At 39.7% G+C, this 14,940-nt stretch overlaps 1 protein-coding gene across 2 annotated transcripts in view; it reads left to right on the forward strand.

The window, feature by feature from the left end:
• LOC121888667 (complement C3-like) overlaps window positions 1-14,940 on the forward strand; it is a 59,300-nt gene that overhangs the window by 4,360 nt on the left and 40,000 nt on the right. For both annotated transcript variants that reach the window (XM_042400258.1, XM_042400259.1), the window contains 21 exons: window positions 4,852-4,954; window positions 5,265-5,385; window positions 5,666-5,781; window positions 6,183-6,347; window positions 7,066-7,165; window positions 7,288-7,382; window positions 7,505-7,696; window positions 7,853-8,008; window positions 8,296-8,425; window positions 9,271-9,339; window positions 9,603-9,800; window positions 9,927-10,044; window positions 10,163-10,251; window positions 10,415-10,554; window positions 11,475-11,687; window positions 12,002-12,053; window positions 12,177-12,266; window positions 12,442-12,648; window positions 13,040-13,115; window positions 13,259-13,418; window positions 13,573-13,668. In XM_042400258.1, coding sequence (XP_042256192.1) covers window positions 4,852-4,954; window positions 5,265-5,385; window positions 5,666-5,781; window positions 6,183-6,347; window positions 7,066-7,165; window positions 7,288-7,382; window positions 7,505-7,696; window positions 7,853-8,008; window positions 8,296-8,425; window positions 9,271-9,339; window positions 9,603-9,800; window positions 9,927-10,044; window positions 10,163-10,251; window positions 10,415-10,554; window positions 11,475-11,687; window positions 12,002-12,053; window positions 12,177-12,266; window positions 12,442-12,648; window positions 13,040-13,115; window positions 13,259-13,418; window positions 13,573-13,668 — 2,686 coding nt within the window. The remainder of the gene's footprint in view (window positions 1-4,851; window positions 4,955-5,264; window positions 5,386-5,665; window positions 5,782-6,182; window positions 6,348-7,065; window positions 7,166-7,287; window positions 7,383-7,504; window positions 7,697-7,852; window positions 8,009-8,295; window positions 8,426-9,270; window positions 9,340-9,602; window positions 9,801-9,926; window positions 10,045-10,162; window positions 10,252-10,414; window positions 10,555-11,474; window positions 11,688-12,001; window positions 12,054-12,176; window positions 12,267-12,441; window positions 12,649-13,039; window positions 13,116-13,258; window positions 13,419-13,572; window positions 13,669-14,940) is intronic.

Consider the following 14,940-nt stretch of genomic DNA (forward strand, 5'->3'; position numbering starts at 1 on the left):
ATCAAATCCAGACTCAGTGGCCACAGAGCTGAGCAGCCTTCAGCAGATTCTTCAACCTGGTTCTGAATGCACTGATTGAACTGCAGCTCACTAGATCGTCAGGTAGGGCATTCCACTGAGTTGTGGCTTTCACAGAGAAAGCTGACTGTCCAAATGCAGTGTGACGAAATGGTTTGGTACAATCTTGTATAGAGGATATTCTGGAGGATCTCACAGAATTTACTGAGCAAGTGTACAGAAAGTCACATAGTGGAGGAGGGGCCAAACCATTTAAAATTTTGAATACTAGGCACAAATTTGAGAATAATCTAAAATTCTCAAAGCTCAGTAACCTACAGTGATGGAAATGCATTGGCTTTTTGTCCAGAGTTTTTAGAGTTTGTTTGTATAAGGACTCAAGAGGTTTTATGGTTGTTTCTCCAGCTTGCCCCCAACATGTGATGCAATAAGACATATGGGAAAGAATCATAGCATGCATAAATATCTTGGCTGCATCCAAAGAGAGACAGTTTCTAATATGTCTAAAATTTGCTAAGTTGTATTTTATGGTTTTAACTGTTTTTTTTAACATGTTTCTTGAAGTTCAAATTTGGATCCAGTGTCACGCCAAGGTATTTAAAATCAGTAACTATGTCAATCTTTTCACCTTTGATAAGAATATCAGCATTAGGAGGTTATACCATGGTTTTAGAGAAAAACATGCCTTTTGTCTTGTTTACATTTAGACTCATTTAGACTTTCCAATGCAAATGTTAGCTTAGCAGCAGCTAATGCAGCTGCTTTTGCATGTGTGTACACAATTGTGTCATCTGCACACATTTGTAGTTCTACATCATGACACTGTTGAGGGAGATCATTAATATATAGGCTAAATAATAAGGGACCTAACACGGACCTTTGTGGAACACCCATTGTGCACTTCATGTTACTGGACAGTGCGTTCCAAACTTTAACACATTGTATCGTATTAGATAAATATGAAGACATCCGTGTCGTGCTCTAGATGAGAAGTTAAATTTAGAGAGTTTTGATATTAAAACGTCATGATTGACTGTGTCAAATGCTTTACGCACCACCTACTCCTTCTATGTCTTGATTTAATTTGCCCAAATTAAGTGCAAAGTTTGTGCAAAGTTTCAGTGGAATGATTTGCTCTAAAGCCAAATTGCATGCAATGTAGACCAAAATTGCTTGTATTAAGAAATGTTGTCAGTTGTTTAATGACAACTTTCTCAGCAACCTTTGAGAGTACTGGTAGTATACTTATTGGTCTGTAGTTACTGGCTTCAAGGCAGTGTCAGAGATTTAAAAATAGGTGTGACAGTGGCACATTTCCAGTCATCAGGAAAGAAGCTGTGTTTAAAAGACAAGTTAATTAAATGAGCAATAGGGGGAATTAAAATATCTTTGTGTGATTTAACAAACATTGTGTCAAATTGGAAAGCATCTCTACTTTTGGAGCTTTTTAAGGAGCTGATGATTTTGTTAACTTGTAACTCATTAGACTCTACCAGCTTGAAAACCTGGCCTGTAGCATCTATAGGAGCAATATCCAGTTTCCTTTTCGTACATTTTTTTCCCTAACTCATATACAAATTCAAGAAAAGAGAGGACAGAAGTAACAACAAGATGGTCTTCAATTAACTTTTCCTGTACTTTGAGTTTAAAATCTAAAAATTTTGTGTCTCTCCTTGTGAGATTATCAATGTTTTTCCAGATCGATGTACTGTTGTCTTTTGCCTCATTCAAAATATTGAGATAAAAACGAGATTTAGCTTCTCTTAGCTCTTGGATAACTTTGTTCCTTAAAACTTTTTGGAAATGTGCTTGTTTAGCATGTGGCTAAAACACAACCAAAACTACATCAGTTCAAATATGCCTCAAGAAAGTGTTTTTGATCCTTGTCTATGATGAGTCACATTTGAATAACAATAAGTAGGACATGCTTAATGCCGGAACTATGTATATCTCCACATACCTTCTACATCTTGTCAAGCACACCTATATAAAATTACAGACCTCTAGGCCTAACCTTATGGGAACTAGGGAGTTCCCATAAGGGTGTCACTGGTGTCACCACAAACCTCTCCAAAATGTCTCCAAGTGGCCAAATTGTGCCAATTGCTTTTACTCATAACTGCGTGATGCTAAGCTGTTTACACATAGTTTAAGTGGGTCGCTGTCGACCTGGAGGATGTTAGGAGGCTAATGGGTCCATAGTGACATCTGCATCTGGTATGTTTACCTGCTGTTTGATGTGCTGCAGCTGAGCAGCTAATCATAGCTGATTAGCTATCTAACTGCTAACTGCCATTGGTGGTGCACTTTTCCCCGATGAATGTTTGTTTGGTGGCTTGTTCAACAAGCTGAGCTGCAGGACAAGACGTGTGTTCATGTTTGTAAGTTATCATCAAGTTTTGATGAAATTTCATTCACTACCATGTTTAAAGGAGGAAGGTATCATGCCTCATATTGCAATTTAATTTAACAATTGAGCCTTGAATGTTTTATATCTTTTAAGATTTTATTTAACGTTAAATGTTGGACATCCTGAATGTTGTGAACAAAAGTTCCATGCTGTAAGTGCTTTACAGAATGAAAGCAAAGTTTTATTTGCCCCCCCTCAGACCCTCCCTTCCCCCCCCAAATGATCTGATCAGTGACTCAAATCTGTGATACGTTAGGTTATGATCTGATTAGCCAGTGATTAAATTATAACTTTTAGTTATTCTCTCTGGTTTGTTAGTAAATATCAGATCAATTTGTGTACTGGAGCATTTTGCAATCCTAGTTGGGCCTTTTACTAGTTGTTCTAGTTGGAATTTCTCATTTTTAGTTTTTTCCTCTTAGATTTATCCTCCCAGTTCACATTAAAATCACCCATAAGTAAAATTTCTTTGTTGAGATTGCACTGTTTCAAGACTTCTGTAAGTTGATCATATAAAGTGTCATCTGCAGATGGGGGCCTATAGACACCTATAATGTTAAAATTTGTTGGGATAACATTATTTTTATCCCAACATATTCTAACATGTTACCCACATTGTAAACCACACATTCACATTTGATGTTGTCTCTCACATAAAAAGCACCCCTACTCCTCTTCCATCAGGTCTGTCTCTTTTGAAACATTGGTATCCGTGCACCGTGAACACACTCACAGGAGTTCTTTGTTTCAACCACGTTTCAGTTAGACAGAGAAAGTCCAGATTTGAGTCCAACACAAGATGAGTTAGCTGATTGCTCTTTGCAGTAATGCTTCTGATGTTAAAATCTCCACCTAATAGCCCCCTCGGTTTCAGTTTCGGGTCCCATTAGACTTTTCCATGATTGACAGTGTAGAAGGTTTTGAATAACCTCTGCCTTCTCACTGCAGGGCTTCATCAGCAGCAGGTTTTGTGAGAGAGACACTGGACCTCTCCACAGCCCAGTAGTGAAAAGTTATTCATTGAGACATCATGCCTTGTGTTAACAAAGTTTAGTCTGTTAAGGGAGAAGAAGAAGAAAGTTGATGCTCACTCATCATCAGCACCAGAGGAGTCCCAGACACACTCAGGCACAAATCAGCATCAAAGTTCTGCAGCACTCCAGGTGTCACTTGTCCAGGATTTAGTAGAACATCTCCGGACAGCAGGAGCAGCATGAAGAGGAGACCTGCTATTCTGCAAAATGGGGTGGCAGATGACCGGTCCACTGGATCGGTGATTCGCTCTGGTACCTTGGCTCGTCCGTGCCGCAGGACAAAAGAATAGATTGTAAAATATCTCAGTACGTTATGATGAAAACTCACTGTAGGAGCATCAACTGGCCATGAGCCAGCATTTGTCCCAAGCTCAATCACTCGGTGTCCCAGCTGTTTTCCATCAGTGTTGATTGTTCTTGCCAGACAGACACGTACAGGCAATACAGCAATGAGTACCAACAGTAGTCCAAAAAGCACTCCATGAAACACAGCCCAGGTGTTTTTGCTGATGAAACACTGCTTTGAACTTGACGCAGTTTTTGACAGGCATGCTCTGTGGTACGATTAATGGCCTTGGGGAACAGTCCTATGTAGCAATCCCATCCAGGATCCCGGTGGCCAAGGGTAGAAGCTCCTCTTAAGCCCCTCAGTACCAGCCCGGTGCACCCGGAACCTCCTCTCGACTTCAGCGGGGAGAAAAGGCCACCATCCGGGCGGTTAGGAACCCCAGAAGATCCATGTGGCCAGGGCTGTTTCCTTCGATGTTGAGATTGATGTACAAATGGTCTTCCTTGATGTTTAATCTGATGTTAACATTTGAAAACCTGGACTGGCCTGGTAGCAGAGTCAGCAGGGGGGCGAGTTGACCATCTATCCATCCTGAGTGACCCCCAGTCATATGTCATCACTTCTTGAGTCCAGGGTGCATAGAGAGGCTCCAGCATGCATGGATTACATTACCAGCAAGGATCCTTTGAGTTTTCTTCTTGTTTTCAAAAAATAACTCTTCTGTTAGCTTCTTTGGTGCTGTATCTCCTTTGGAATATTGGTAACAGCAGGTAGCAGATAGCAGTTGACAGCTAGATAGTTGTTTTGATTTGAAAAAATATATCCAAAGATGATGTTGATGACGAGAGTCATTTCTGAAGATTATTTTGCAAAATGTTCCACTTTTTTGGGTTCAAGGATCAGGAGCTCACTCCCAGTGCAGCCACTCCTCCAGAATCCTCATACATCCTTCATTTGGAGATTGAGTTTGATTGGTAGATTGGATTGGAGGAGAAAGTAAAAGGTGTTTTGACTATTCTTTTTGTAATAGTTCCTATTCTACCTCTCTCCTGTTTTATTTGATTGTGGGCTTAAAATGTGTCCTTCTCTTGTGGTTTTAGGTATCTGTTTGGTGAAAAGGTGGATGGGACAGCCTACGTGGTGTTTGGGGTTGTGCAGGATGGTCAAAAGAACAGCTTTCCCAGCTCTCTTCAGAGAGTGCAGGTGAGTGCATACTAACATTTTTGCCATATCTGTCTGTCAATTTCTTTGTGTCTAATTTCTCATATGCACAAGCATATAAACTCAAATCTGGCCTTTACCAGTGCTACGAAATCTGCAAGACTGCAGTACATGAAAAATGTCTGGGGTTTTACTGTTGTCCATATGTCAGTTATAATTGTTATATTCAGAGAGTGGTATTAATGTTCAGAATTAAGCCTGATTAACATAAGAATCTATGCACACAACAAAATTCCTATCAACTGTCCACTGACTGTATTTCAAGATGCATTTCTGTATTATGTCACATTAGGTCAAGGATGGTGTTGGAAAGGTCACATTGAAGAAAGAGCACATCACACAGACCTTCTCAGACATCAATGCGCTGGTGGGGAAGTCCATATATGTAGCTGTCAGCGTGCTGACAGAGAGCGGTAAGAAAGAGAGACTGTGTTTCTGCCTGTTCAGTATGTTTGATCATGTGGGAATCATATGATTTAGCAGCACAACAGGTTTCAAAGTAACCATCAATAACATCTAAAATTTCCAACACAAGAAAGAGAAAGAAAGAAAATAAAAATACCATATCAGGATAAGTATGTCAGAAATTGAATGGATTTACATTGTTTCTGTATCAATTACTCATGAATGAAGCAAAAATGTGTAAAAATACTTTTTGTGTGCATGTGTTTGTGTTTCTGCATCATCTCACAGGTAGTGAAATGGTGGAGGCAGAGTTGAGAGGCATCCAGATTGTCACATCACCTTACACCATCCACTTCAAGAAAACACCCAAATATTTCAAACCAGGAATGCCCTTTGATGTTATGGTAAATAATTCTACTTTAAATAAACCCTTTCCAGAAAACATTTCACTGCTGAAATACAGTCACAGTTTGAACCCTGCTTTCATGCTATAGGTCATTTTTTCTTTCTTTTCTTTTTCACAAGCCGCATGCTGTTTAATGCTTCCTTAATATCCATACAACTGATTGGTGCAATACTCCAATCTGTAATGGTTCATTATGATACAAAGCAGATCATTACACAGTAGAAATTCACACATAAACACACAGGGTCACTAGATATTAAGTCATAATACTTAGTGCCCAGCTTGTGCAGTTTGCAGCCAAAGTAATTTAATAGCATCAGGTTACCATTAATAATATATCTTTTAATAACATAGTTAGATCTTTTCTGATTGTTCAGCTGTTTGTGTCTTGGATGGCAGGTTGAAGTTCTGAATCCTGATGAGACTCCAGCACGAGGTGTTGCTGTGATGGTCGACCAAGGCCAGGTGCAAGGCGACACTGCATCCGAAGTCCTCACTGCACCCAATGGCATGGCTAAGCTTACTGTCAATACAGCGGTGGGGGTTGAGAATCTGATGATCACCGTAAGTCTCCAAAATGTTTTGAAAGTCTTTACCCTTTTGCATTACAGCCAGGTTTGGCAAATGGAAGCTTAAACCCACAACTTTTGAGCTAAAAGGAGAACAAATATTAGGTTCACATTCGTCAGGTGGCCAGAAACGTAACTCCAAATGAAGGCAAATGTGGTTCTGTTTCTGCTGGACATGAAAGTTGACCACTATTATCATCATTATCATCATTGTAAATTTATAAGCCAGTAATACAGCATGTGGAGGCTGTGTATGTTGATGTTTTTCTGCCCCTTGGTGGCAAAAGTCATTGGGGAGATGACTGACAAAAAGCCAGGCACAGGTTTGTGAAGTTAGTGGTGTTCTTAATACTCGTTGAGTTGTAGTTTCAGTTGATGCTGGATGTCAGTTTAAAGTGCCTTAACTCAAGTGAGAAAAAGAAACAGTTTTTATTTAACACAATTAAATGGCAAGATTTAAAACAGCCCTCAAATAGGACAAAGCCGTATCGTTTGCAAGCTCAAAAACTTTGAATTTGGATTTTCTGTTCTGTCAACTGATGTTTATCTAAGGGTACAAATCTTTTTGTTATTTCTTTAATTGATTTTACTTTTTCTAGGCTGAGGTACACTAGTCAAGGACAATATTGGATAGGATAGACCTGAGACTTTTCATTTGCATATATTTATTTAACTGTGCGTGTATACTTACTTATGTCTGTGTTTGATTGCAGATAAAGACCAACGATCCTCATATTTCACCTGGAAGGCAAGCATCAGCCACCATGGTAGCTCTCCCATATACTACCAAAAACAATAACTACATCCACATAGGTAAGAAACATCCTGAAACAACATGAGGTTTTAAAAGAAGATGCGGATGGCAGTGGCGGTGCTGCCTAAGTGCCAAGATTTCTTCCGAGTCTAGCAATAATCACAAAATGTAATTTTTGTAGGGGTGGATACAGCTGAGATGGAATTAGGGGGAAACTTGAAAATCAACCTCAACCTCAACAGGCAGCAAACTCAAGATAAAGACATCACATACCTGGTGAGAAATGTTTTATACCTGTGCATGTGTGTGTGTTTGTGCACATGCTTGAGTGTTTGTGTCTTGTGCCAATATGTACACACATGTTTGCTGAGTGCTGATGTTCAAATCTGTGCCCTCAGATCCTGAGCAGAGGTCAGCTGGTGAAACACGGCCGTCACAGGTCAAAAAGACAAACACTGATTTCCCTGTCATTTCACATCACCAAAGAGATGCTGCCATCATTCCGCATCATAGCCTTCTACCATACAGATGACAATGAAGTGGTATCAGACTCTGTTTGGGTGGATGTCAAGGACACCTGCATGGGCTCGGTGAGGCACACAACACTGAAGTAGTTAAACTAATGAAGTGGACAAAAAAATCCACCCACAGTCAAGCTGATTTAAGTTCTAGGATATATTTTTATGTAACCGCTCTAACAAATACAAATCTGCATGTTTCCTTCATGTCTTTCTCTTCACATCTAGCTGAAGCTGGAATCATCGAGACCTGCTCCAGCCTATGAGCCTCGCAGGATGTTTGGTCTGAAGGTCACAGGAGACCCAGGGGCCATAGTGGGACTGGTGGCAGTTGACAAAGGCGTCTACGTCCTAAACAACAAGCACCGCCTCACCCAGAAAAAGGCAATTTCTTTATTCTATCTGTATTTTCCAACCTATTTGAAATGGGATTCATCGCAAAATCTAGGTTTAAGACATAAATAACTTGTACACATGTTCCCTTTTCAGTATTTCTAAAGTACAGATAAAAAATAGATACAAAGTGTACAAGTGTGTTAGTCTGTGCTTTCAAATAATATCCAATAGGATGACATTGTCATGCAGCAGATTTTTGGCATGCAATTTGTCATGTGAGTTTACTGATATGTCTGTTTAATTTAACCCTTGTGTGTTTGTATTTTGCTGCTTAGGTGTGGGACCAAGTAGAGGAATACGACACAGGCTGCACACCAGGTGGAGGAAAGGACAGCATGAGTGTGTTCTACGATGCTGGGCTGTTATTTGAGTCCAGCTCCGCTTCTGGGACCCCCTACAGACAAGGTGATACTACTTCATATGTAGTCTCATTGTTTTCCTTCCTCCTTCTTATCTCATTCATCCATTCCCAACCAAACCCAGCTTGGGTGTGGTCAGAAATGCGTACCTTTAGCCACACCCAACAGTGATGTCACTGGGTCATTGAGTATACCTGTGCATCACTGCAGCAAGAGAAGTTAAACCACTAGAGGTCAGCAAAGACATGATTTTCAGGTGGTGTTAAGTTGCTCTTTACATGGTTGGTTCACCCAAATTACATTATATTTCCCTTTTGTTGTATCTGATTGATTTCACTTTATTGTTGAAATCAAGAAGTTAAACTACTGGAGGTCAGCCAAGATAGATGGTTTCAGGGACTCTGAAGTAAGTTTTTTTTTTTTTTAATTGTCATTTTTTAATGCTCTCAGCACAACTAACAACGTTTGCAAAACAATAGGTAACAGATATCTTAAGCTCCAAAACTAGCTGCAAAATACCACTAGGGTAAGTGAGAAAATATGTCTTATGTAATTCTGGTGAACCACAGTTTTTGGGATATTTCCATGTTGACTTCAACAGTCAGCCACTGATCATGGTGCTCTGTTTTGTTAGGGGTGTCAAAAAATTTGCTTTACCAGTATTTGCTAATAAAGCATTTATATTACGTTTTATTATATAACAGTCCAACAAATGATATATGCAATTGTAGATTCATTGTTCGCACACCCACACCTTGTCCCTTTGTCTAACCAGCTAAATGACCTCACTCTGATTTTAATAGCATCACGTCACAGACACCATGCAGAACTCAAGTCTACATTTAACCTTGTTGGGATCCTTTAAAGATTTAGTTTGTGTTGCATTTCCAGAATTGAAATGTCCAGCCCCCAGCAGGAGGAGACGAGCCACTACTATAACGGATGTCACGACCAGCTTAGGTAAGAACCACAGCTGAAACTACCCAATAAACACATATCCAGTCCCCTGTGCCACACAGCTTGGACTCTCCAAAATGTTTGTAGTTACAAACAATATTTGTCTTTGCAATTCTGTCTATCAATAGAAAGATAGAAACACAATTCATATTTCTATTTTCCCTACTTTCAAATGTATTTAAATGTTAAATAACTGTCCAGTTGTACCTCACCCCTCTTCTTGCTCTCTATACCTTCTCACCTCTGCTTCTCCTGCTTCTTTACAGTGAAGCTATTTAACGAAACCCTGCAACGTGACTGTTGTTTGGATGGCATGAGGGACACCCCCCTCTCATACACCTGTGAGGTGCGCAGCGAGTACATCACTGACGGTACAGCCTGTGTCGAGGCCTTCATACACTGCTGCAAGGAGCTGGAAAGACAGCGAGCTGAGATGAAGCATGACAGCCTCATATTGGCTCGCAGTAAGAGACAGGGACGAGGGATGGGAGAAAAGCCCTGGGTGGTTACTTTCCATGGTTATAGAAAAAGTTAGAAAACAATCAGTGTCTCCCAGTGGAAATAACAACCGTTTTAAATCTATTCATCAGGTGAGGAAGATGACAGTTACATGGACAGCAATGAGATTGTTACACGCACCAATTTCCCTGAAAGTTGGCTGTGGATAGAAATCAATCTGCCTGCTTGCCCTCCAAATAAACCTAATTGGTGAGTCAACTGACATCTATAAACACATACAAATATACTGATAACTAATTTCATGACACCACTTGAATTTAAAATGACCTTTTACCTGTCAACCTGATTATACTTTTCTATGTTTCAGCAACCCAACAGTCTATGAGAGAGATGTCCCTTTGAAAGATTCAATCACAACCTGGGAATTCACTGGCATTAGTCTGTCAAGAACTCACGGTGAGGATTCAGTGACTAAAATCTGTCTTGTGCTTTAATTGTGCCTCTTTAACCTTAAAGCCAAAAGCCCACTATTGTACTGTCTCTCCATCCCTCACACTTATTTTCTTCTTCTCTCATCCCTTGTTTGGTTGTGTTTCTTTTAATCCCTCCCATCTTTAAGGAATCTGTGTTGGCGATCCGTTAGAGGTAATTGTCCGGAGGGATTTCTTCATTGATCTCAGGCTGCCTTACTCTGCTGTCCGTGGAGAGCAGATAGAAGTTAAGGCAATTCTCCACAACTACAGCCGAGACCGTCTCAGAGTAAGTCTATGTTACTCTGCTCCGGTGTTTCAGGACATTAAGCAAGCCGATGAGACCATGATATTTTTCTGGAGAGTTTGCAAACAGAAGAGCAAAAACAGTAGTAAATATTGGACTGATATAAATTATGTGGCAAAAAGAGAAATAATAAATGAAAGTAAAGCAAGAAGCAATCCTTTCTCCAGTCTTTGATAGTTGTGATGTCTCACTGCAATATTTACTGTGTGCCTTTCCATTCTTAAGATCAAATTGATCTTTTAGGAAACAGTTTAAAAAATTACATTTTCTTCAAATGGGGACGGAATCATCAACTTAAACGGACGGACTTAAACTAATACTGATCATTATTATTTTTAATATATGAGCAAATCCCTATTTAAAGGTACAGTGTGTAGAATTTAGTGGCATCTAGCGGCATGAATTTGGCACAAACAGAATATAATATTCATAAGTATGTTTTAATCAGTGTATAATCACCTGAAAATAAGGATCATTGTGCTTTTATTACCTTAGAATGAACCCTTTATAGCTACATAGGGAGTGGGTCTCCTTCCGCAGTAGCCCGGAACGGACAAACCAAACACTGGCTCTAGAGAGGGTGTTTTGCACAAATTTTGTGGCCACCATAAGTTCTCCTACACGCTTGGAGGGGGGATTCAGTTGGTTGCAATCTGCAACCTCACCACTAGATGACTAAATCCTACACACTGGTCCTTTAAAACTGAAATAATGTTGTTGTTATTCTATAGATAATGACACTCAGTGGCTGAAATTGTCAAAAGTGACAAAATTATGTGTAGACGCTCTGAAGAATCAACATACAGTATTTCATCAGAATCTGCTACTCAGGGAGGGGATCTTCATCTTAAATCAACTGCACATACCTCAGTTTCTTTCTCCATCTTTGTCTTGTTTTCAAGGTGCGTGTGGATCTGATTGAAGCAGAGCATGTGTGCAGTTCAGCCTCTAAGCGTGGAAAGTATCGTCAGGAGGTTGAAGTTTGGCCCAAAACAACACGGTCTGTACCCTTTATCATTATTCCCATGAAGGCAGGAGAATACCCAATTGAAGTCAAAGCAGCTGTTAAATACTCACATCTCAGTGATGGAATCAAGAAGATGCTGCGGGTGGTGGTAAGAGGCTTTCAACCAGTTACAATCAGTTTGTTCAGTTGCCCTATTTAGCCACTTGATTGAGATCAAAGTCATGTTACTTATTGTCATTAAAGGGAAACACTCATCTTTTGGGGCTTAACTTTGATGCATGTTTAGAAGACTCTTGTTTTCTGTATATCAGTCTTTTTAAATGCAATTGAAAATAAGAAAAACAGACTAAGAAAGATAGAACAATATTTGAACAAGGAAGCCAGATTCTATTTTCCTACACACGAGCCTATAAAGTTTACTCAAAAATATTTTCTCTGATGTTTGTCTTGTTGTTTCTCCAGACTGAAGGCGAATTGGTTAAATCTACAGAAAGTATAACTCTGGACCCTAAAGGTTTGTGTGATGAGTTTACCCATTAAATGGCTGCAGTATAGGAGCAACAAAGTAATTTAGTAATATCATGTTTTCTTCACTTGGTAATTAATCCTCCAACTTGACCATGGTGCGTCCCTTTAGGTGGTAAACAAGAAGAAATTATGAACAGTACAATTCCTCAGAAGGATTTGGTTCCAGACACACCTTCTAGCACACAGATCTCTGTGACAGGTGAGATATAATGTTGTATGGGCAAACAAAAAACTGCACTGGTGTAAATTGTTACTGTTGTTGCTTCTCATTGGCAATGACTTCACTGGTTGTGTGGGACCTTTACATGTTTGTTTGGTTGTTTCTTCCAGTTGATCTATAATGTTATGGTTTCTGTGTGTGTGTGTGCATGCAGGGAGAGAGCAAGTAAGTGAACTGGTGAAGAATGCCATTAGTGGGATGTCAATGGGTAGTCTGATTGTCCAGCCCTCAGGCTGTGGAGAGCAGAACATGGCCGGCATGACCCTGCCTGTCATTGCAACCACATATTTGGACAAAACCAACCAGTGGGAAACCATTGGCCTTCAGAAACGTGGCGAAGCTCTGCAACACATCAAAACCGGTAGGCACACATAGATACAACAATTAGCACAAAAACCCCTATGTGTCAGATTTTTAAATTTCTCACTTTGGCAGAAGTGATATCAAAAAAGACAGTGGTAGACAGCAATGCATGCTGCTCCTGCCCCACAGATCCTCACCAGGAACATTCAGAATATGGGTTGAATACAACACAGACTACAGCAGTTTTCACTAGGATTGTCTTACTTTTTTACAAAAACAACAATGCCATCAAAATTATTTGAAAGATGCTATAAATTGAAGAAAAAAAATGACCATATACACTCTAAACGGGGATCACACTTTAACAAGACTTCTCAAATTGTCATACATTGGATAAGATTAATTGACTGGAAGTCAGTGAAAAGGTTGTGGGTTTTGTTTGTGTCCAGGCTACCAGAAGCAGCTGAATTACCGTAAGGAGGATGGTTCTTTTGCTATTTTCCCCCGTAGAAAAAGTACCACGTGGTGAGGCAACAAAACATTCATAATCACATATGTAAATGTTTGTTCATCCTCCTTAACTGAGATTCCAACTTTGTGAGGATGGGTGTATCTCATGTGAAAATAAATTTAACTAAACTTTTACACTCTCTCCTCTCCTCTCTAAGGCTGACAGCATATGTTGCCAAGGTTTTTGCCATGGCCAGCAGTCTGGTGGTAGTGAAAAGAAATGATGTCTGTGACGCTGTCAAGTTTCTAATTCTCAATGCACAACAACCTGATGGCCTGTTTAAAGAAGTTGGACAAGTGTATGATGCAAAGATGACTGTGCGTGCAATGATTTAAGTTACATCAGTCTTCAATTGATGCTATAAAATAGCTACACAATCACATCACTATGATCTTACAGTATATGAACAAAGAGATGTTTATGCTGTTGATATTGATGATGGTTCTGACAACTGTGTGTCTGTGTGTGTAGGGTGATGTGAGTGGCACAGATTCAGATGCCTCCATGACGGCCTTCTGCCTCATTGCTATGCAGGAGTCACGCACACTATGTGCTTCCACAGTGAATGTGAGTACCTCACCTGCAAACATCTTTTTCCCTCACCAGTTTTATTTTTTCATTCACTGACTCCAAATTAATGATGAGTGAAATCAAGCTTTCTGCAGTCACTGAATGTCGCGGTTCGCTTTCAATGATGGCTCAGACGACGAGAAACTTCAGCGTGGTGATTTTTTATTCACACCAAGTTCCCAAACAAGAGTGGCAAAAATATTTACAGTGCAGAAGTGGAAAAAACCCAATAACAAAAAAAAGTATTTACAAGACAGGTTTCACACTGGCGGCTCGTCACCCACATTGTTACTAGGCCAAGACCAAAAACCCAACAACCCTAAATGAGCAGAGCTCCCCTTATATATTCTTAGCCCCTCCCCCGGGCAAACCAATTAACAAATTATAGCGTCCTACAGTCAAATTTGACAACACAACAAACATAAATTCAAAAATCAATGATATACTTCGCATAAAGGAAAAATGGCACTAATCGCCCTCCATACAGCTATGGCCAAATACCCCCAAACCAGAATAAATCATAAAATATCAGTCCATTCAATGTTGATGGTATGGTCCACGGTGTGTGTGTGTGTGTGTGTGTGTGTGTGTGTGTGTGTGTGTTCTCGTTTTTCTATCCTGGTGGGGTCCACAACCTGACATATCACTCACACCGTGGGGACCGATTTTTCCCGTGGGGACCGAATCCCGGTCCCCACAGGCACGAGCATTGCAATCAATAGAAAAGAGGTTCCTGATGTGCCTGGTGACGTTTTTTTGAAAAAAAAAATTGGTCCCCTGGGGATTGAATTTCACTTCTTTGTGTATGCCCTAGAGGTCACACTCGGTACTGCAGTGTGTGAATTTGCACTGGTGGGGACCTTTTCCTGACGTGTGTGTAACTGTGTGAAAGTGTGTGTATCATATAATCTTCATATTTCATAGAAAATATGACCGTCTGTGCAGTTTAATGTGATTAGATTTTTATGTTATCAAATTACTTTTTCTAAAATCAACAAGGGAACACATTTAATCATTAAACTTCCTTTCAAAGCGATTTTATTCTTTGGAAGAAACTAATAATGACATTTTTGTTGGCCTGAAGTAAACAAAAAATATAAATTAATAAATACAAGAATAAACAATTATTTGAAAATAAATAAAAGGTCTATTTTTGTAATGTTTCTGATATTTATTTCGTTTATTGTGCCCCACATACTTGGAATAAGCTTCAACAAAACTTTAAGTTGATCTCATCTTTACTGCTGAGACAATTTTTAATTTCTAATT

This window comes from Thunnus maccoyii, chromosome 2 (genome assembly GCF_910596095.1).
Source record: "Thunnus maccoyii chromosome 2, fThuMac1.1, whole genome shotgun sequence".
NCBI classification, from domain to species: domain Eukaryota; kingdom Metazoa; phylum Chordata; class Actinopteri; order Scombriformes; family Scombridae; genus Thunnus; species Thunnus maccoyii.